Consider the following 22,421-nt stretch of genomic DNA (forward strand, 5'->3'; position numbering starts at 1 on the left):
AAATCTAAGAGCCATAATTTCAAGAGATGTCCTTCTTTCTCTGCCTCTAGCAAGTAAATAATGATGTTAAGATCCTTTCGGGGAAAGGACGACAACAACCATCTCTTTCACCGTCCTAAACAACCCTGAAGCAGGTGTTAAAAACCATCTCCATCTTACAGATGAGTCTCGCCTCCTGTTTCCTTCCTGATGGCTCATGAAGGATGCAGGAGGGAAGACGGCATGTGCCACTATATCTTTGAACCAACCGGGCAGGAATTAAAGGGGCGACTTTAGAACCAGCAGATACACAGACACATCTTGGTACAACTTTCTTAAAACACATCAAGTAACACCTTTCAAACCAACGACAGTGGTTTTTGGGGGTTTATTTTGGCTGCACCACGTGGCCCGCGGGATCTTAGTTCCCCAAAAAGGGACCAAATCCAAGGCCCCTGCACTGGAAGCAAGGAATCTTAACCACTGGACCACCAGGGAAGTCCCTAACAATGGCCTCTATTCCTGTTTCTAACCTGATTCCTCTTTTGGAATTTGCTCTTCGAGAAACCTTAGGCTCAGAAATGAGGATTCCGAAAACCAAGAGCCCCAGATCCTGCTGAAGAACCACAGCACGACTTTCTGTGAAACTCCTAATAAACCATTCAACTTGGCTTTGAAGCTGTTGAATAACTGGGCATATTTAAGAAGCTGTGTCTCAAATCATTACCCAGTGCCTCCACAGGAGACTACTGTTTACCCTGAGAACTGTTCAGTTCCACCCAGCAAGTCCCAAGTAAATTGGCGTTTCATTCCTGCCAGGACGGGGCTCACATCAAAGCTGTGTTCACTTCCAGAAGTCCATTCTCAGCCCGCTTTCACCAAGCCCACCTGGTAAGTGCCTCCACTGAGAACCCAGGACCAGTCCACCAGGCCTCCGGACGGACAGTAAAGAGGGAAGCAGTGGGTGAACGGAAGAGCCAGAAGTACCTGGAGGCTCTGTTGCCAGGGTGACATGCGGTGCCCAGGAGGCTGGCCTCCAGGCATGCCCTGGGGTTTGAGCACACTGACAAGGAAGGAAAGGGCTGTTTACTGAGAATCTACTGTCCGAGGCCCAGTGCCATGCCCCTTTCCGTTCCCATGCATCCCCTCAACACCCTCTGCATCAGTAGTAATATGACCCTGCCTGATGCAGTGGGCAGCTGCAGCTCACGTCGTGGACTACTGAGGTAACCTGGAAGCAAGGGGGTGGGGGAGGACTCAGTCCTTGCTTCTGAAGCCTCACACTCTTCTCACATCACCCCCGGAATGTCCTAAGCACGAGCACTAAGACGCTTTCACAAGGAGCCTGTGGAACAGGTTTTCTCTTCCATCACCATGAGGGTGAGAGATTGAGCAGGTATCAGACACTCGGTGGATAAAGCTGAATCACAACAGCCTGTTGGTCCGAAGACGGCGTCTAAGACTGTCCACACGTTTTGGGCAGGAAAGCTTGCTTTAGGCTGGGAGAGTGGAGAGGACGAAATTAGTGTTTATTAAGAGGTAACAGATCTTCACAGGGCTCCCCAGGTGACGCAGTAGTAAAGAATCCACCTGCCAATGTGAGAGACGCAAAAGACGTGGGTTCAATCCTTGGATCGGGAAGATCCCCTGGAGGTGGAAACGGCAACCCACTCCAGTATTCTTACCTGGAGAATCCCATGGACAGAGGAGCCTGGTGGGCTACAGTCCATGGGGTTGCAGAGTTGAACACAACTGAGCAACTAAGCACACGCACACACACACACACACACACACACACACACACAATAGACCTTCACAATGAAGAGGATAGACTTTGGAGCCATACTGCCTGGACTTTTTTTGCCTTTTTTTTTAATGTGGACCATTTTTGTCTTTATTGAGTTTGTTACAATATTGCTTCTGTTTTATGTTTTGTTTTTTGGGCCCCGAGGAGTGTGTGAGCTTAGTTTCCCAACCAGGGATAAAACCAGCACCTCAGTTTCCTCATCTGTAAAATCAATCACTAACAGTACCTACCTACTAGGGCTGTATGAGAAATCAATGAATACATGGAAAATAACATGTGCACACATATGTGACCCGTATTACAAATATACATGTCAAATGCTATCAATTACTACAAGTAACTACTGGGTCCCAGGTGTTAAGACTTGGTATCACAAATACACTATTTCAATTGATTCCTCCCTCAGCAATCCTATGAGGCTAGATAAGCTCCACTTTTACAGGAGGAAGTGGACTCAGAGGGGTTCTGGTGGCAAAGCCCACATAAAGACCCTGGCTGGCTCTAAACCCTTGTTTCCTCCAGAGGCCCCTTGCCAGAGAGTGCCCGGACCTCCTCTTACAGACGGGAAGACCAAGCTCCGGGGGTTGGGACGTCCCCAGCTCTGAGCGGCAGGCAAGGACCCAGCATAGCCAGCTTCCTTCAGGAGCAGACGGGCTTCCCTCCATGGGCTTCGTAGGACCACTCTGGGTGGGCGTGGAGCCTGGCACGCCCTGGCCTGAGGCTGCCATGGGGGAGGCCCTGCCCCTGACTCCTGCCCCAGTGAGTGTCCTGGGGGCGACCGCCTCCAGGTGTCCCCAGACCAACAAGCTCCGAGGCTCCTTTGAGAACCAGAGAAGGGGAGGAAAAGGGAAACCTAAGAGGAACTTGATGCCAGCAGCCTCTGCACTTGATAAAGACTTCAGCAACTCTTTTTCCAGGGCCATGGCACAGGTCTCCCTCTGAGGCATACAGAGCTTTAGCTGGAGCCCTTCCTTCCAGCAGCTGCTTCGTCTTCTGAGAGACTCTCTCCAAAAGGCTGCATGTCCCCAGAATACGCCTTCACAGTCAGGGAGCAAGTCACTCAGCCCGCGAGATTAAACAAGTGCTCCTTTCCCCACAAACCTCCCTCAGTCAGCAGTGATCATGGAACAGACACCCTTGGAACAGCTGCCATGCATCTGACTTTAGAAAGGAGCCTGCTGCATCCAGCAGGCAGGGTAGCAGACGATGCCCGCGGAATACAATGAAGCAGCCCTTCCAGCCTGCACCCAAAACTCAACTGGACTGTGCCTGCCGGTCCTTCTGCAGGACAGAACAAAGCCTGAGCTGGGCCTCCAAGTCCACGTCTGTGGTGCTCTTTGCTCACCGGTGTCTAAAGCGCTTGTGGACAACTCTTAGTTCACTGTAAAGACCAATTAATGCCTCCTTTCTGGCCCTCTCGAGATTCTCTCGATCTTAAAATGAGCCAAATAGCATGATTTTATTGAAAGTGATTCACAGTGGGGAATGAAGGGCAAGATGGACAAAGCCCAGCGGACTGGAGGCCAGAGAGACACTGCCTAGCCAGGAGGAGGACCCCCACAGACAGACAACACCTTCTTGTGGTCCCCGAAGAGCAAAGACCACCTCCTGGCAAAACAAGACAAACATCCAGTTTAAGGCTATTATCTCCTTTATTCAAAAAATAAATATTTCACTTTTGAGTCGACATATATTTCAAATCACATGAAGCACAGAGAAGAATTACAGTCCCTTCGGAAATCGTGAACACGTGTAGGAAAGAGTCATGTTCAAAGCAACAGGGATGGGGTAAGAAGCGCTGATCCCAACTGATCCGTGACCCAGAGATTCCTCCTCTCACCAGGTGAAGCTGTCGACATATCGATTAGAGGAGAGAAACACACACCACACACCACACACACACACACACACACACACACACACACACACACACGGCTTTGAAGTCTGAAAGGCACATGAAGTGGACCATAAGGTGTATGGCACATTCAGTGATAAAACGTTCCCTATTCCCTTCCCGAGAAAAGTGGAGAAACTTTAATCAAGTCACAGACCAGAGAAGACAGGGGGCCCCTGCTCAGAGCTCAGGAAACCCTGCGCACGGAAGCCACTCGTCTGCGCCCTCACTCGGTGCTGGCGGGGCGCGTGGCCACGTACACGAACACCACGATGAGCAGCACCACCACGGCCAGCGTGGGCAGCACCACCGTGGTGATCTGCCGCCGCGCCTCCTGCATGGCCTGCTTCCGCTCCTTCTTGTCCCGGGACGTCTCCTTCTTGGGCTTCCCCTTGAGCTGCCGCATCTTCCTGGGCTGCTAGGAGGGCGCGTCTGGAGCCGGTTCCGACGGGAGGGCCACACCCCTCAGGTCAAGGCGCCGGATCTCCTGAGAGAGAACCACGGTCAAGAATCAATGGAGGCAAAGGGAAAAGGAATCCCGAGAGAAAGGCAAACGCTAAACCAGGAGGAGGATCTGCGAGTCGAGGCCCAGGGGAATGGACAGAAGATGCCTGGCCATGCCTCCGGGCGGTGGGCGGTGGGGACAGGCCAGGGATTTCCTGGGCAGTGAGACAGGGCTTCTCAGCCCCATGGCGGCCGGCCGGGCCTGGGCACAGATGGACACCAGTGCTTTCGTGGTATGAAGAGAGCGCTGACTGCCACCTCCACTCAGCGGGTGCGGGGCACCCTTCTCCCGCCCAAGGCTCCACATACTTACCTCATTCTAAACCCACCATCTCCCCAGGCCAGCCCAGTGCCGGACCGCCCACGGCTCCCCGGACCGGGGCCGCCTCAGTGGGGCTGCAGAAAGCCCGGGCACCGCTGCCTCTGGCTCTCCGTGGGTTCCCTCACCGGCCCACCCACACCTCCTACGTCCCAGGCTCTGGCTCACGGGGCTGAGGAAGGTGTGGCACCCTCAGTCTGTGCGCACAGAGAGCATGCGCCAGGGGTGCACCCTGGGCTGCAGGCGGAGTGGAGAGCTGGCACAGACAGACATAACGGGAGACCGGCTGAGCCCAGGGCCCCGCCGCCCACTCATCCTACGTCTGTAAAGTCTGTGCCGCGAGGAGGCGCTCCGAGGGTGCAGCGGTGCTGCCGGGGGCCAGGGAAGGAAGGAAACCAGGGCGTAACTCCGTGCAAGTCCCATCCCGAGTTTAAAGCAACAGAAACAGGCTGTGGCCGACTTAAATTGAGAAGTTTAGGCCGTGGCCTTGGGCACCGCACGGGATCAAGGAAACAGTGTGACAAGGGGTTTCCCTGGTGGCTCAGTGGTAAAGAACCCGCCTGCAATGCAGGAGACGGGGATTCGATCCCTAGGTCGGGAAGATCCCCTGGAGGAGGAAATGGCAGCCCACTCCAGTATTCTTGTCTGGGAAATCCCATGGACTGAGGAGCTGACGGGCTGCAGTCTGTGGGATTGCAGAATCGGACACGACTGAGCACTCCGGAGCCAGCGGCCATCCCGGGAGCCCACTGACACCTCGGGTCTCAAGGTGGCCTCAGGCTGGAGCACAGCCTGGCCGCTGCCTGGAGCCGGGCGGGGTAGGGGGTGAGGCAGACCAGACAGGCCGCTGTCACTGCTCCGGAGGACCCCCCAGGGCCCAGCTTTCCTGCGTCACCACATGTGCATGACCAGACAGCCGGAAGCCCAGTGCACCCGCAGCCCAGCCATCCAACCTCCACAAGCCAGGCGAGTGTTCTCTGAGCACAGTGAAGGAGCAGAGGGTGAGTACTGGGCAGGGAAATAAAAGAGACAAACGCCCACCGAAACCTCCCGGGCCCTGGTAGGAGTCAGGCCCTTTGGGAGGTAGAGGAGCAGCAGGCACCAGTACTCCTCTAACAGAGACTTTTGCAGCACAGCACCCTGTTCTCAGTTTTCACCCAGGGCAGCCGGGGTCCTGTCACCATCCTGGTGAGGAGGATGACATCTTCACCTAAAGGAACGTGTGAAGTGGCAGGACATGGAATGTGAGTTCCCAGCTGGGAAAGGACGCCTTTCTTAAGAAAGGAATCATGGCTATTTTCCAAAGCCTGATGGAAATCATACGTTTGCCTAAATGGGGCTGCCCGGAACATTTACTATTTGCTGTTGGCTGGCATCATGTCATCCCGCTACAGTAACATCAGCCCTCTTGCACTTTGAGAAACTCTGCCTGACCATGGATAATACAAAAAAGATACTGGGGTCTGGGACGAGAGGAGTGGTAAGAGACTAGGAGCCCTCTACCAACAGGCCACTACTTTTTAGGACCTGACACATGTAGGAGCCCCTGGCTTTACAAACTCTCCTTTTACAAACCCTCCTTTTCAAATCTTTCAGAGAACTGGCAGGCTAACCTGGGTTCAAACTCAGGATGGATCACTTGCTGGCTGAATGGTTTGGGGCTTCACAAAGCCTTAGTGTCAGAAGTTCCCCAAGGCTTAAAAAAGCCTCATTCCTGGGGACAGTGCAGGTCTGGCCAGGACTCAGAGGACAAACACAGGCTCAGTGGTGGCCTGCCTGCCATGGGCCTGAAACACAGCCCCGAGAGCTCCTTTGGCCGAAGAGGGGGTGGTGGGGAGGGAGGGGAAATGCCTCTGAGCTGACAGCCGAGGGGAGGAGGAAGGGTCCAGAGGGACAAAGCCTGGGGAAGGGCGGCAGGCAGAGGGAGTGGACAGAGCCTGAAGGGTGACAGGAGAGGACAGGAGATGGCACGGAGGCCAGGCCACCCAGGGGCTGCTGGACCACGGCTAGGGGTCAGGCTTCACTCTCAGAGCAGCATGAGGGCTGCACACGGAGAGGTGCAAGCTTTCAAAAGCTCTTCAGGCTGGTCTGTGGAGACTTCAGTATAGAGGGATGAAGAGGAAGGTGCTTAACGCTGGCCAGGGAGGGACAAGGTGGCTCAGACATGGTGGGGACAACCAGTAGTGATAAAGACGAGAGTAAAAGTGAAAGTTGCTCAGAAGTGACCAGCTCTTTGCAACCCCATGGACTAGCCCGCCAGGCTCCTCTGTCCATGGAATTCTCCAGGCAAAAATACTGGAGTGGGTAGCCATTCCATTCTCCAGGGGATCTTTCCGACCCAGGGATCAAACCTGGGTCTCCTGCATTGCAGGCAGGTTCTTTACCATCTGAGCCACCAAGGAAGCCACGTTTGATACAACGAACAGGACCTAATGACAGACATGACACGAGAGGGAAGAGAGTCATGGGGAAGACCTCGGGTTTGGAGCTTGAGCATCTGCTCAAGGGTGGATGCTGATCACCCTCGTTGAGGTAAAGGGGAATCACGGGAAATGGGGCTGGATTTGAGAAAGGCCATCAGTGCTCTGCTTGCACCTATCCACATGTGAGGAGGCTCGTCAGATATCAGCATGAAGACACTCAGGAACTGGGGAGGACATGAGTCTAGAGTCTGGTCTGGGCTGACGGTCTGTACTGGAAGTCACCAGCGATTGAGGACATGAGCTCGGCAAGGACAAGGCAGATGCAGAAGAGGCCTGGCCCAAGCATCTGACAAGAGAGCACAGGGAGTGTGTGTGTGTGTGCATGTGCGTGTGTGTATGTGTGTGTGTGTGTTTGTGCGTGTGTGTGTCTGTGTGTGTGCCTGTGGGAGTGGGGAGTTTGGGGGGCAGGGGAGCCTGTGGATAAGAGGCGAATGAAGAAAAGACTGTGGAGCCCTGGGGACCAAGAGTCGAGAAGAGCAGGCTGTAAGGCAGGAGCCTCTAGACCTGGTGACTCGGGGAGCTGCCACGAGGAACTTCATTTAGGGGGCGGGAGGGGAGCGCCCAGGAGAGGTCACACACTGTCCTTGAGCAGACAGAAGCTGCGCCCGACTGTAAATGACACACTGCCTCCTTCATCGAGAAAGTTTCACCGTGAAAAAAATGTCAGCTGAACTAAAGTGTTTGCAGTGCACAGCTGATCAACATCCCATCACAAACTCCTCAGTCCTGTGAGGACTTGTGACCAGAAACTCACACCCCAGCACTGTGCCTGGTCCTTGGACAGACAGCTGGTCTGAAGCTCCGCGGGAAGCCCCTGGGGGGCCCAGAGAGAAACGCGAGGATGTATGAGGGTTCCCACAGAAGGGAGAAAACCTCAAGGCTGGAGAAAAGGAGGGGTAGCTTCAGTAGAAAGCTGAGAGCACAGAAGGACAGCTCCACCTTTGAGAGAAGCAAAGGCAGGAGTTGGGATCCAGTGGGAGGCAAGACAAAGACGACGGGTTCAGGAGGGGGCAGGTCTGAACGGCCTGGTGGGATGAGAGGCTTTCCCCTTCACAGTGAAAGAGTGGAGGGCTTCCGGGGAAACCTAGGGGGCTGCGAGGCAGGCTCAAGGGAAGATGAGGCAGGAATAACACTGGTGGAGAGGGACAAGTCAAGCCGAGAAGGGAAACACCAGCCCGCACGGCCAACCCCCTTGTGCCCTCTGTGTCCATGCCCCGCCCCCCCGGCAGGCTGAGGACCGTCTCACCCACTCTGGCCGCAGCCGCCTGGACCAGGGGGCCAGCCAGTCCCAGGCTGGCTCTCCCAGGTCTGCCAGGACCTTTGAAACGTGTGGCTCTGCCTGGAAAGGAAGTCAGGCCAATCCACCTCTATTTCAGAAGCCTAAAATAAGAAACCTGAATGGACACTGAAGCCGGAAAACCCGGCAGGGGTGGGCGCTAGGGAAGCAACCTGAGGCCAAGCGCAGCAGACGGCAGAGGAGGCCGCGCTGCGGACAGGAGCTGGGGTGCGGGGGCTCCTGAGAGCTGGGGAGCGGGTCCGCTGCTGTCTCTCCAGCACAGCCTGCAAAGGCCTGCTCGCCACAGTATCCCAAGTCGACCTGTGTACACACGCTTCTAAATCCTAGCATAGACATCTCTTTGAACTTGAGTTATTTCCAGTGGGTCACTGTGGCCTCTAATGAAGGAGCCCTGGCTAAAATGATTGCTCCAGTTTTACAAAGGAGGAGACCAAAATGAGGGAGTGGCAGAGTCCTAAGTCAAACCCACAGAGGTCTGACCCTGAAGCCTGACTCCTCACCATCCTCTAATGCCCTCCCCATGGACCTTCCCAGCCCTTTACCCCCTTTGCGGCCACATCACTGCTCACCAGCCTCCGTCAGAGAGAAAGTAGAAGCAGCAGCTCAGGAGGTGCAGTCTGTCTCTTTCCCAGCAAGCAGCCCAGGCCGGATTGAGGCCACTAGCTGAGTTCTAGCTTTAGAGCCCAACTGTGACTGCTCCCCTCTGGCCAGCCCGCTGTCTCAAGTTCCCCTACCAAGGAAATGGAAGACTTCACAAACACTGGAGTTCCACCAATGCCCCTCCCCCACCAACAGGCCCATAGCAACTGGTCAGCACTGGAACATTCCAACTGGTCCCCAGTGCGTGGATAGAAGGGAGGAGGGTAGAGGAGGAAACACATCCTTTAGTTTTGACTCATTTTATGGTTTTTTGCTAAGCTTTCCAGTCTTTTTGCTATATTTTTGTTCAGCCACTAAGACTGAAGTTGTGTCTAAGTTGTGTCTGACTCTGTGACCCCATGGACTTCAGCACAGCTGGCCTCCCTGTCCTTCACCATCTCCCAGAGCTTGCTCAAACTTATATCCATTGAGTCAGTGATGTCATCAAACCATCTCACCCCCTTCTCCTCCTGCCCTCAATCTTTCCCAGCATCAGGGCCTTTTCCAATGAGTCAGCTCTTTGCATCAGGTGGCCAAAGTATTGGAGCTTCAGGATCAGTCCTTCCAATGAATATTCAGCGTTGATTTCCTTTAGGATTGACTGGTTTGATCTTGCTGTCCAAGGGACTCTCAAGAGTCAAAAGCATCAATTCTTTGGCTTCAGTCTCCTTTACAGTCCAACTTTCACATCCATACATGACTACCAGAAAAACCATAGCCATAGTGTGCATGTGTGTGTATACATGTGTGTGTACACATGCTTATTAAAATCTTTATGTATATTTCTTCCAACTTAGAGATCATAATGTGCATAACAGCCTTAGAATTTATGAGGGAAACAGTCAGGACCAGAAGTTAGAACGTGGGTTTGATACCAGGTTTGAGCCTCAGCTGTGCCCTGTCTAGTTATACAACCCTGGGCGATGTACTTAATCTCTCACGGGCTTTCCTCTGTAAAATGGGACAAGAAAACCTGTTTTGTGGAGTTACTGAAAAAAAAAGAGAAAGACCGAAGCATTGATTAACAGGCCAAACTAGATGCTCAATAAACTAGTACAGAGTAACTCAGTCTCCAGGGATGTTTGTGCAGTGCAGATGCAGGTGAGGAAGGAGACACCAGGGAATTCTGCCCTTTTTTTGGTTTATGAACCTGCATGACAGAATCCCCCAGTTTTTCTCTCTTCCCTGCTGAAAACCACCAGACACCAATCTGCTGTTGGGCATATTTTCCCAGAGGTTTAATGGGAGAAGCAGGCTGGCATGGCAACTGAGGGAAGGTTCAGAATCACGGAGACCATGCCCAGCTCCCGTATCCCAGACAGGCTAGTCCTGCACTGCCCAGTATGGCAGCCAGAGTCACATGCAGCTAGCTATGAGCCCTGAGACATGGTGCAGTTCAAACTGAGCTGTACAGTAGTTTGAAATATTTGAAATACACACCAGAGATTGAAGACTCAGTACTAAAAGAAAGAATATAAAGTATCTCATTAATATCTTCTATATTAATTACAAGAAATGATAGTATTTTGGAGATACTAGGTCCAATACAGTATATTATTAAAGTTATTTCACCTGTTTTCTTCTTACTGTCTTAATGTGGGCTACTCGAAAATGTCAAATTCCATGAGTGGCTCACATGGCACTTTAACTGAACAGTCCTGTGCCTGCCCCATGCAAATAAGCACCAGGTTCAGCCCCTGAGAAGTTCCCACATCACAGCCTTAACTCACAATGGTGAGGACTTTAGACCCCTCACAGTCCAGCCCCAGTAGATCTCTCCAGCCTTCTCACACCTCACGTGACCCACAGCTGCCAACACACCTGAGCACACACCCCACACACTCACACCCCACGTCCATGGTCACGCCCACGCCAGAGCTCTGTCACACGCCCTCCCCCTGCATAATTCTCATGCTCTTCCCCATGCACTGGCATCTTCTCGGTGCACTCATCCGTGGTCACACCCTATGCCCAGCCTTCAGCACTCCCTCCTTGGCACCAGCTCAGCACTCAGTTTATGCCTTTATTGCAGCACTGATCAGTGGCCACCACCTAAGCAGCTGGGCCTCTGATGTTCCCACAGGACCATGCACTTCCCCTAGGCTGGCAGGATGCCTCTCACATAACAGGTGCTCAAACAAGCATCTCTGGATTGAACATCAAAGGTGGAAGAGTTTAATACAAGCAGTCATCTTACATACTAACCACAGAGTTATAGCAAAAAATGCTTCAGTAGAGGAGAAAAAGTTATAGCAGAAAATAATCAAGCAGCTAGCTGCCACTTAGAAATGCTCATCTCATTCTCAACACAAGGCTGGTATCCTCAATGCCATTTTATATGAAGAAACTGAGATTCAGAAGGTATGGTGATTTGCCCACATCAAAGACTAACCAACACAGTCTCAATCTCAGTGTAAATCCCATAATGTGTGTGTGTGTGTGTGTGTGTGTGTGTGTGTTCAGTCACTAAGTTATGACTCTTTGTGACCCCATAGACTGCAGCACATGCCAGGCTTTCCTGTCCTTCACCATCTCCCAGAGTTTGCTCAAACTCATGTCCATTGAGTCGGTGATGTCATCCAACCATCTCACCCTCTTCTCCTCCTGCCCTCAATGGTTCCCAGCATCAGGGTCTTTTCCAGTGAGTCAGCTCTTTCCATCAGGCGGCCAAAGTATTGAAGCTTCAGCTTCAGGATCTGTCCTTGCAATCAATATTCAGGGTTGATTTCCTTTAGGAGTGACCGGTTTGATCTCCTTGAAGTCCAAGGGACTCTAAAGAATCTTCTCTAGCACCACAATTCGAAAAGCATCATCACTAAACACTGAATGGAAGAATGGACTGAGGATTTGAACTTGGACTTAATTCCAAGTCCATGCATCCTCTTTGCATGACCCCACAGTGCCTCTCAGTCACCCCACAATTAAGAACATCACCTATCACATCCTGAAGACTCACTTCCTGTTGGACTACTGCACTAAATCCCTCTGCATGTATGTATGCTCCGTTGCTAAGTTGTGTCTGACTCTTTGAGACCCCATGGACTGTAGTCTGCCAGTATCCTCTGTCCATGGGATTCTCCAGGCAAGAATACTGGAGTGGGCTGCCATTTCCTTCCAGGGGGTCTTCCTGACACAGGGATCAAACCTGGGTCTCCTGCATTGCAGTCGGATACTTAACCACTGAGCCACCTGGGAGGCCCCACTAAATCCCTCTACAAATACACAAACCTATATACCACTTTGCAGACAAGGGAACTGAGGTTCAGAAAAGAGCCAGGTCAGAGTGCATCTGGGATTCTGCCCCACCTCTGCCTGCTCCAGTCCCACAGCTGCCCCCAGGGCCAGGCTGTCCCTTAGAAGCACACGGAGTGACGGGGCACAGGGTCAAGGCTCCACACGGGCTCCTGCCTGTCAGCCCCCAAGGGAGGCTGTGCGGAGCGGGCAGGGTGAGCAGGAGCCAGGCCTTCCATGGCCTGCCTCACTTGGCAGCGGGTAAAGCCTGTTCCTGACCTGCCCCGAGTCCTGGACGGTATCCTGCACACCCCCCGCAGGCTGGGCTGTTGTCCTGGGTTTAAAGACACACTGCCTGCTGCTTGGACTCACCACGGGTTAGGCAGCCGGAAAGGCCCCCGGGATGTCCCTGGCCGTTCGAGGGGCGCCCACTAGGAGCAGCATGTCAGGGTGACCATGTGGAGGGGCTGTGGGCTGCAGCCCTCCTCCCCACACCGGTGATGGGAGTACAGAAACCAGGACCGGGGGGCAGCCCCGGGGAGACCACTCCCAAGGGTGACGGCCAGAGACTGCCACCCACCACCATACTGTCCACCAGTTCAAACCCCCTGGACCTCCTGTCTCCAGAAAAGGCAGTGAGCGTGAGGTGCTCATGGAGAAAATGCTGCAGGCTTCTCCTACTTCCAAATCAGGAATGCAAACAAAAGAACAAAAATGGCAACCCACTCCACTACTCTTGCCTGGAGAATCCCATGGAGGGAGGAGCCTGGTAGGCTGCAGTCCATGGAGTCTCAAAGAGTTGGACAGGACTGAGCAACTTCACTTTCACTTTCAAACAGCACAGAAGAGGGGGTGGGCTTCCCTGGTGGCTCCGTAGTAAAGAATCCCTCTGCAATGCAGGAGACCCCAGGTCGATCCCTGGGTCAGGAAGACCCCCTAGAGAAGGAAATGACAGCCCACTCCACTAATTCTTGCCTGGAGAATCCCATGGACCAACGAGCCAAGAGTCAGACACAACTGAGCAACTAACCCACCACCACCAAGAAGGGTGTGTGTGTGTAGGGGGCGCGGGACCTCACCAGCTCTTCTGGCTGCGTCATCCAAACGTGCAGCATCAGGAGGCCGACCTGCTCCGCGCTCCTGGCCACGAACCCGGGGGAGCCGCCCTGAGTGCAGGGAAACGTAAGCGGCTCATCGGGGGAGGCTGCTTGACTTTCTATCCTCAGATTTAGCCACAAGGGGCCAGTGATGACCCCGCTCCCGCCTGCCGGCTAGAAGGGGCAGGGGGCCGGCGGGTATCTGGGAAACAGGCTGGGAGTCCCGACACCCGCCTGCACGTGCGGCTGACATCGGTGCCTCCAGGGGGCGCAGACGTGAGCACACAGAGACAGCCCCTCAGGCTGCAACGCCCCGCTGCCCCCAGCCTCGGGCCGGGAGCTCGACGGCCCACGGGAGGAGCAGACAGATAGACGCTGACAGACGCCAACCCGCGCATGCTTCTCTCATCAAGGCTAGAAAAAGAAGAAAATAGGTAATTGGGTGGGGTAAAATAGGTAATAGCGGGGTCAGCGACTCCTAAATAAAAGTCCGGAACACTAAAAGAACCTTGGGGTGGGTTGCTGCATAACACAGACGTGAAAAGCTAGGGCTCTCAATAAGCAGGATGAGGAGCCTTCCTGTCAAGTGCTTTCTGTGCAGAATCTGTCTCCTGGCGCAGTAAGTCTGCATCTTATCTACTACTGCCCTTTTTAACAAGAAAGAGGAGTGTACATAGCAACTTCATGTCTGGATTTTAACTCCCATCCTGGTACTTGTAGGGTCTGGGCAAGGAACCTTTAATCTCTTATTCCTTCAATGACTGTATCTAAAACAGGGATAAAAATTCCTAGCATTCAAATATTTTTTGAGCATCTATGTCAGGAGACATGGTGGGTAGTTTACAGGAACATGGGGGATGGACAACCCACAAATGAACAGACTGTGTGTCAGATGATGCTACATGCTTTAGAGAAAATAAAAATGAGGGAAACAGAGGCTGCAAATTTAGAGAAATCAATCAAGGAAGCTTCCTGAGAAAGTGACACTGGACCAGAGATTCCAGGAGGTGAGAAAGTGACAGAGGCTAGACTGGAGTCGCTGGATGGCTCTGCCTGTGTTGAGAAGAGCAACGCTGGGCTGCTGGCTGTGGGGGGCCAGGGCCGAGGCCAGGAAAGGGGTGCAGATGCCAGTGAATCACTCAGGAGGGACGTGGTGGCTTGGCCCCTGGAGAGGCAGGTGTGCTGAAGAGCAGCCGAGCTCTGAGTGCTTTCTGAAGGGAGTGCCAACACGACTCACCAGCAGACTGGAAATGGAGTGTGAAACAACACAACGACTCATGGTTTGTGGCCCAAGCAAGTGCAGGAATGGAGGCACCTCACAGGGGCAGGGGAAAGATGGGGGGTGGTCACGAGGCAGGCAAAGCGACGGACGCCCAGCCGCTGATGGATCTCATCACTGAACCGCGACAGCCCACTGCCCTCCTTCGAAGACAAGTCAGAGTTAAATTTACAGTGATCAGCAAATTCGAGCACAGCAATTTGTTTTAACTGGTTGACCTGAAGCAAACTCAAACACAGAAAGGGCAAAGGAGACAACTAAGCAGAAGCAAAGGAATGTGAAACTCCTGTAAGAAGGTCCAAAACAGTAACTTTTGAAATGGTTAAGATGCCCAGAAAGAAATACAGTTAACAGCAGCACACACCACACAAATTAAAACCAAAGTTTTACGGTTGATATTGGACATGACTTAGCGACTGAACACCAATGCAACCTTATTATGGTCAGCATGCTCTGATATTTCATATTTTGTTTCATTAGGGAAAATGCTACTTCAATCCATGGAAAATGACTTGCAGTCAAAAAAACACTGAATGGAGATCAGGAAGGGCTGGTAAATGTTTCAATCTCATTCCCAGAAGAAGTCGCAGAAACAGCCTGACAGCCTTTTTCACCTCGATGAATAACAGGTTCTTATGAGAATGAAATGGAAGAAACACATGTGAAGTTACAAGCTCTTCCAGTTATTGTCATTCCTTAAGTGGCAAGTCTTGATTCAAACCTGCAGGTTCCCTGAACCTCATCTGCTATTCAACTAGGTACTCTTAGATACTAGGTACTGAAAGCAAGCACCACTAATTTATCACTTTGGTAATGAGAGCTCAACTCTGTGACAGATGAAAACTAAGACGAGGTTGCAGGAAAATTCCCAAAGATAATCATACCAGCCAATTACATGCACTGCACTGCATGTCTATTTTTTTAAGGCAGTGTTCCTCTAACTTTTCCATCTCAAACATGGCAGAGAGGGGTGGAGAATCATTCCTGGAGGCAAAGCCAATGCAAGACTAAAATTGTAATTGTCTCCTCTTTTATTTGAAAATGTCAAGCAATTATATATATTAGCCCTTGCTGTTCACTTGGGATGTGCATGGCACTATGCTAAGGGGGCTCTCAGTGTCCCAGGCTCTCACCTTACAGGCAAGGAATGTTTTCGTTTCTTTTTTTAATTTGGCTGTGCCAAGTCTTAGTTGTGGCACACGGGTTCTTTGATCTTTGATGTGGCATGCAGGGTGCTTTTAGCTGCGGCATGTGAACTTAGCTGTAGCATGTGAACTCTTAGTTGGGACGTGTAGGATCTAATTTCTGGACCAGGGATCAAACCTGGGTCATTGGGAACCTGAGCACTGGGAGCTCAGAGTCATGCCCACTGGACCACCAGGGATGTCCTGAGAAATGAGGTTTTGAAAGTCAATGTAACTCGCCCAGGACCATGAAGCAAGGAAGTTGTGGGACAGATTCAAATGCACCCAGTCTAGCTTCAGAACCCCGCTGTAACCACTAAGCTATTTGAATTCCCCTCCAGCAAAGAGCCATATCTGTTTTCAGTTCAGTTCAGTCACTTAGTCATGTCCGACTCTTTGCAACCCCACGGACCGCAGCAGGCCAGACTTCCCTGTCCATCACAAACTCCGGAAGCGTGCTCAAACTCATGTCCATTGAGTCAGTGATGTTATCCAACCATCTCATCCTCTGTCGTCCCTTCTCCTCCTACCTTCAATCTTTCCCAGCATCAGGGTCTTTTCCAAGAAGTCCATTCTTCTCATCAGGAGGCCAAAGTACTGGAGCTTCAGCATCAGCATCAGCCCTTCCAATGAATATTCAGGACTGATTTCCTTTAGGATGGACTGGTTGGATCTCCTTGCAGTCCAAGGGACTCTCAAGACTCTTCTCCAACACCACAGATCAAGAGCATCAATTCTTCGGCACTCAGCTTTCTTTGTAGCCCAAATCTCACATCCATACATGACCCCTGGAAAAACGATAGCTTTGACTGGACTGACCTTTGTCTGCAAGGTGATGTCTCTGCTTTTTAATATGTTGTCTAGTTTGGTCATAGCTTTTCTTCCAAGGAGGAAGCGTCTTTTAATTTCATGGCTGCAGTCACCATCTACAGTGATTTTTGAGCCCAAAAAAATAAAAGTCTGTCACTGTTTCCATTGTTTCCCCATCTATTTGCCATAAGTGATGGGACCGGATGCCATAATCTTAGTTTTCTGAATGCTGAGTTTTAAGCCAACTTTTCCACTCTCCTCTTTTACTTTCATCAAGAGGCTCTTTAGTTCTTCTTCGCTTTCTGCCATAAGGGTAGGGTCATCTGCATATCTGAAGTTATTGATATTTCTCCCAGTAATCTTGATTCCAGCTTATGCTTCATCCAGCCCAGTATTTCGCATGATGTACTCTGTGTATAAGTTAAATAAGCAGGATGACAATAAACAGCCTTGACATACTCCTTTCCCAATTTGGAACCAGTCTGTTGTTGCATGTCCAGTTCTAACTGTTGCTTCTTAACCTACATACAGATTTCTCAGGAGGCAGGTAAGGTGGTCTGGTATTCCAATCTCTTCAAGAATTTTCCACAGTTTGTTGTGATCCACACAGTCAAAGGCTTAGGCATAGTCAACAAAGCAGATGTTTTTCTGGAACTCTCTTGCTTTTTCTATGATCCAATGGATGTTGGCAATTTGACCTCTGATTCCTCTGCCTTTTCTAAATCCAGCTTGAACATCTGGAAGTTCATGGTTCACATACCCCTGGCTTAGAGGATTTTGAGCATTACTTTACTAGCGTGTGAGATGAGTGCAATTGTGTGTGTGTGTGGTGTGTGTGTGTGTGTGTGTGTGTGTGTAGTTTGAACATTCTTTGGCATTGCCATTCTTTGGGACTGGAATGAAAACTGATCTTTAACAGTCCTGTGGCCACTGCTGAGTTTTCCAAATTTGCTGGCATGTTGAGTACAGCACTTTCACAGCATCATCTTTTAGGATTTGAAATAAGTCAACCAGAATTCCATCACCGCCACTAGCTTTGTTTGTAGTGATGCTTCCTAAGGCCCACTTGACTTCACATTCCAGGATGTCTGGCTCTAGGTGAGTGATCACACCATCATGATCATCTGGGTCATGAAGATCTTTTTTGTACAGTTCTGCTGTGTATTCTTGCCACCTCTTCTTAATAGCTTCTGTTAGGTCCATACCATTTCTGTCCTTTATAAAAGTGCCAATCTTTGCATGAAATGTTCCCTTGGTATCTCTAATTTTCTTGAAGAGATCTCTAGTCTTTCCCATTCTATTGTTTTCCTCTATTTCTTTGCACTGATCACTGAGGAAGGCTTTCTTATCTCTCCTTGCTATTCTTTGGAACTCTGCATTCAGATGGGTATATCTTTCCTTTTCTCCTTTGCTTTTCTCTTCTCTTCATTTCACAGCTATTTGTAAGGCCTCCTCAGTCAATCATTTTGCCTTTTTGCATTTCTTTCTCTTGGGGATGGTCTTGATCCCTGTCTCCTGTACAATGTCATGAACCTCCGTCCATAGGTCTTCAGGCACTCTGTCTATCAGATCTAATCACTTGAATCTATTTGTCACTTCCACTGTATAATCATAAGGGATTTGATTTAGGTCATATCTGAATGGTCTAGTGGTTTTCCCTACTTTCTTCAATTTCAGTCTGAATTTGGCAATAAGGAGTTCATGATCTGAGCCACAGTCAGCTCCTGGTCTTGTTTTGCTGACTGTGTAGAGCTTCTCCATCTTTAGCTGCAAAGAATATAATTAGTCTGATTTAGGTGTTAACCATCTGGTGATGTCCACGTGTAGGGTCTTCTCTTGTGTTGTTGGAAGAGGGTGTTTGCTATGACCAGTACGTTCTCTTGGCAGAACTCTGTTAGCCTTTGCCCTGCTTCATTCTGTACTCCAAGGCCAAATTTGCTTGTTACTCCAGATATCTCTTGACTTCCTACTTTTGCATTCCAGTCCCCTATAATGAAAAGGACATCTTTTTTGGGTGTTAGTTTTAGAAGGTCTTGTAGGTCTTCATAGAACTGTTCAACTTCAGCTTCTTCAGCATTACATAGACTTGGATTACTGTAATACTGAATGGTTTGCCTTGGAAATGAACAGAGATCATTCTCTTGTTTTTGAGATTGCATCCAAGTACTGCATTTTGAACTCTTTTGTTAACTATGAGGTCAACTCCATTTCTTCTAAGGGATTCTTGCCCACAGTAATAGATATAGTGGTTATCTGAGTTAAATTCACCCATTCCAGTCCATCTTAGTTCACTGATTCCTAAAATGTCGATGTTCACTCTTGTCATCTCCTGTTTGACCAGTTCCAATTTACCTTGATTTCATGGACCTAACATTCCAGGTTCCTATGCAATATTGCTCTTTACAGTATCGGACTTTACTTCCATCACCTGTCACATCCACAACTGGGTGATGGTGTTGCTTTGGCTCCGTCTCTTCATTCTTTCTGGAGTTATTGCTCCACTCTTCTCCAGTAACTTATTGGGCACCTACCAACCTGGGGAGCTCATCTTTCAATGTCATACCTTTTTGCCTTTTCATACTGTTCATGGGGTTCACAAGACAGGAGTACTGAAGTGGTTTGCCATTCCCTTCTCCAGTGGACCACATTCTGTCAGAATTCTCCACCATGGCCTGTCTGTCTTGGGTGGCCCTACATGGCATGGCTCATGGTTTCATTGAATTAGACAAGGCTGTGGTCCATGTGATCAGTTTGATTAGTTTTCTGTGATTGTGGTTTTCATTCTTCCTGCCCTCTGATGAATAAGGATAAGAGGCTTATGGAAGCTTCCTGATGGGGAAACTGGGTCTTCTTCTGATGGGTGGAGCCATGCTCAGTAAATCTTTAATCCAATTTTCTGTTGATGGGCAGGGCTGTGTTCCCTCCCTGTTGTTTGACCTGAGGCCAACTATGGTGGAGAAAATGAAGATAATGACCTCCTTCAAAAGGTCCTGTGCATGCACTGCTGCACTCCGTGTCCCTAACCCTGCACCAGGCCACCGCCGACCACGCCTCCGCCAGAGACTCCTGGACACTCATGGGCAAGTCTGGCTCAGTCTCTTGTGGGGTCACGGCTCCTTTCTGCTGGGTCCTGGTGTGCACAAGGTATCGTTTGTGCCTGCCAAGAGTTTGTTTCCCCAGTCCTGTGTAAGTTCTGGTGGCTCTCAGTTCAGTTCAGTCACTCAGTTGTGTCCGACACTTTGCGACCCCATGAATCGCAGCACGCCAGGCCTCCCTGTCCATCACAAACTCCCGGAGTTCACTCAGACTCACATCCATCGAGTCAGTGATGCCATCCAGCCATCTCATCCTCTGTCATCCCCTTCTCCTCTTGCCCCCAATGCCTCCCAGCATCAGAGTCTTTTCCAATGAGTCAACTCTTCGCATGAGGTGGCCAAAGTACTGGAGTTTCAGCTTCAGCATCATTCCTACCAAAGAAATCCCAGGGCTGATCTCCTTCAGAATGGACTGGTTGGATCTCCTTGCAGTCCAAGGGACTCTCAAGAGTCTTCTCCAACACCACAGTTCAAAAGCATCAATTCTTCAGCGCTCAGCCTTCTTCACAGTCCAACTCTCACATCCATACATGACCACAGGAAAAACCATAGCCTTGACTAGACGAACCTTTGTAGGCAAAGTAATGTCTCTGCTTTTGAATATGCTATCTAGGTTGGTCATAACTTTCCTTCCAAGGAGTAAGCATCTTTTAATTTCATGGCTGCAGTCACCATTTGCAGTGATTTTGGAGCCCCAAAAAAATAAAGTCTGACACTGTTTCCACTGTTTCCCCAGCTATTTCCCAATGAAGTGGTGGGACCGGATGCCATGATCTTCGTTTTCTGAATGTTGAGCTTTAAGCCAACTTTTTCACTCTCCACTCTCACTTTCATCAAGAGGCTTTTGAGTTCCCCTTCACTTTCTGCCATAAGGGTGGTGTCATCTGCATTTCTGAGGTTATTGATATTTCTCCCGGCAATCTTGATTCCAGCTTGTGCTTCTTCCAGCCCAGCGTTTCTCATGATGTACTCTGCATATAAGTTAAATAAACAGGGTGACAATATACAGCCTTCACATACTCCTTTTCCTATTTGGAACCAGTCTGTTGTCCCCTGTCCAGTTCTAACTGTTGCTTCCTGACCTGCATACAAATTTCTCAAGAGGCAGATCAGGTGGTCTGGTATTCCCATCTCTTTCAGAATTTTCCACAGTTTATTTGATCCACACAGTCAAAGGCTTTGGCATAATCAATAAAGCAGAAATAGACGTTTTTCTGGAACCCTCTTGCTTTTTCAATGATCCAGCAGATGCTGGCAATTTGATCTCTGGTTCCTCTGCCTTTTCTAAAACCAGCTTGAACATCAGGAAGTTCACGGTTCACGTATTGATGAAGCCTGGCTTGGAGAATTTTGAGCATTACTTTACTAGCATGTGAGATGAGTGCAATTGTGCGGTAGTTTGAGCACTCTTGGGCATTGCCTTTCTTTGGGATTGGAATGAAAACTGACCTTTTCCAGTCCTGTGGCCACTGCCGAGTTTTCCAAATTTGCTGGCATATTGGGTGCAGCACTTTCACAGCATCATCTTTCAGGATTTGAAATAGCTCCACTGGAATTCCATCACCTCCACTAGCTTTGTTCGTAGTGATGCTTTCTAAGGCCCACTTGACTTCACATTCAAGGATGTCTGGCTCTAGGTCAGTGATCACACCATCGTGATTATCTGGGACATGAAGATCTTTTTTGTACAGTTCTTCTGTGTATTCCTGCCACCTCTTCTTAATCTCTTCTGCTTCTGTTAGGTCCATACCATTTCTGTTCTTTATCGAGCCCATCTTTGCATGAAATGTTCCCTTGGTATCTCTAATTTTCTTGAAGAAATCTCTAGTCTTTCCCATTCTGTTGTTTTCCTCTATTTCTTTGCATTGATTGCTGAGGAAGGCTTTCTTATCTCTTCTTGCTATTCTTTGGAACTCTGCATTCAGATGTTTATATCTTTCCTTTGCTCCTTTGCTTTTCACTTCTCTTCTTTTCACAGCTATTTGTAAGGCCTCCCCAGAGAGCCATTTTGCTTTTTTGCATTTCTTTTCCATCGGGATGGTCTTGATTCATGTCTCCTGTACAATGTCACGAACCTCATTTCATAGTTCATCAGGCACTCTATCTATCAGATCTAGGCCCTTAAATCTATTTCTCACTTCCACTGTATAATCATAAGGGATTTGATTTGGGTCATACCTGAATGGTCTTGTGGTTTTCCCTACTTTCTTCAATTTGAGTCTGAATTTGGTAATAAGGAATTCATGATCTGAGCCACAGTCAGCTCCTGGTCTTGTTTTTGTTGACTGTATAGAGAGCTTCTCCATCTTTGGCTGCAAAGAATATAATCAGTCTGATTTCGGTGTTGACCATCTGGTGATGTCCATGTGTAGAGTCTTCTCTTGTGTTGTTGGAAGAGGGTGTTTGCTATGACCAGTGCATTTTCTTGGCAAAACTCTTAAGTCTTTGCCCTGCTTCATTCCGTATTCCAAGGCCAAATTTGCCTGTTATTCCAGGTGTTTCTTGACTTCCTACTTTTGCATTCCAGACCCCTATAACGAAAAGGACATCTTTTTTGGGTGTTAGTTCTAAAAGGTCTTGTGGGTCTTCATAGAACCATTCAACTTCAGTTTCTTCAGCGTTACTAGTTTGGGCATGCTGCTGCTGCTGCTAAGTTGCTTCAGTCGTGTCCAATTCTGTGCGACCCCATAGATGGCAGCCCACCAGGCTCCCCTGTCCCTGAGATTCTCCAGGCAAGAAAACTGGAGTGGGTTGCCATTTCCTTCTCCAATGCATGAAAATGAAAAGTGAAAGTGAAGTCGCT

The 22,421-nt window shown here is 49.9% G+C and overlaps 1 protein-coding gene across 11 annotated transcripts in view; it reads right to left on the reverse strand.

Annotated features, from left to right (window-relative positions):
* Positions 1-3,419: 3,419 nt before the first annotated feature.
* The window catches only part of SMCO4 (single-pass membrane protein with coiled-coil domains 4), a 77,601-nt gene continuing 58,599 nt past the window's right edge, over positions 3,420-22,421 (reverse strand). For 6 of the 11 annotated variants that reach the window (XM_055581645.1, XM_055581641.1, XM_055581644.1 and 3 more), the window contains one exon: positions 3,420-4,167. In XM_055581645.1, the coding sequence (XP_055437620.1) occupies positions 3,907-4,086 (180 nt within the window). In that variant the 5' untranslated portion in view covers positions 4,087-4,167 and the 3' untranslated portion in view covers positions 3,420-3,906. The remainder of the gene's footprint in view (positions 4,168-22,421) is intronic. The other 5 variants (XR_008714713.1, XR_008714714.1, XR_008714710.1 and 2 more) reach the window with 1 other exon arrangement.

Source organism: Bubalus kerabau, chromosome 5 (assembly GCF_029407905.1).
Source record: "Bubalus kerabau isolate K-KA32 ecotype Philippines breed swamp buffalo chromosome 5, PCC_UOA_SB_1v2, whole genome shotgun sequence".
Classification (NCBI taxonomy): Eukaryota; Metazoa; Chordata; class Mammalia; order Artiodactyla; family Bovidae; genus Bubalus; species Bubalus kerabau.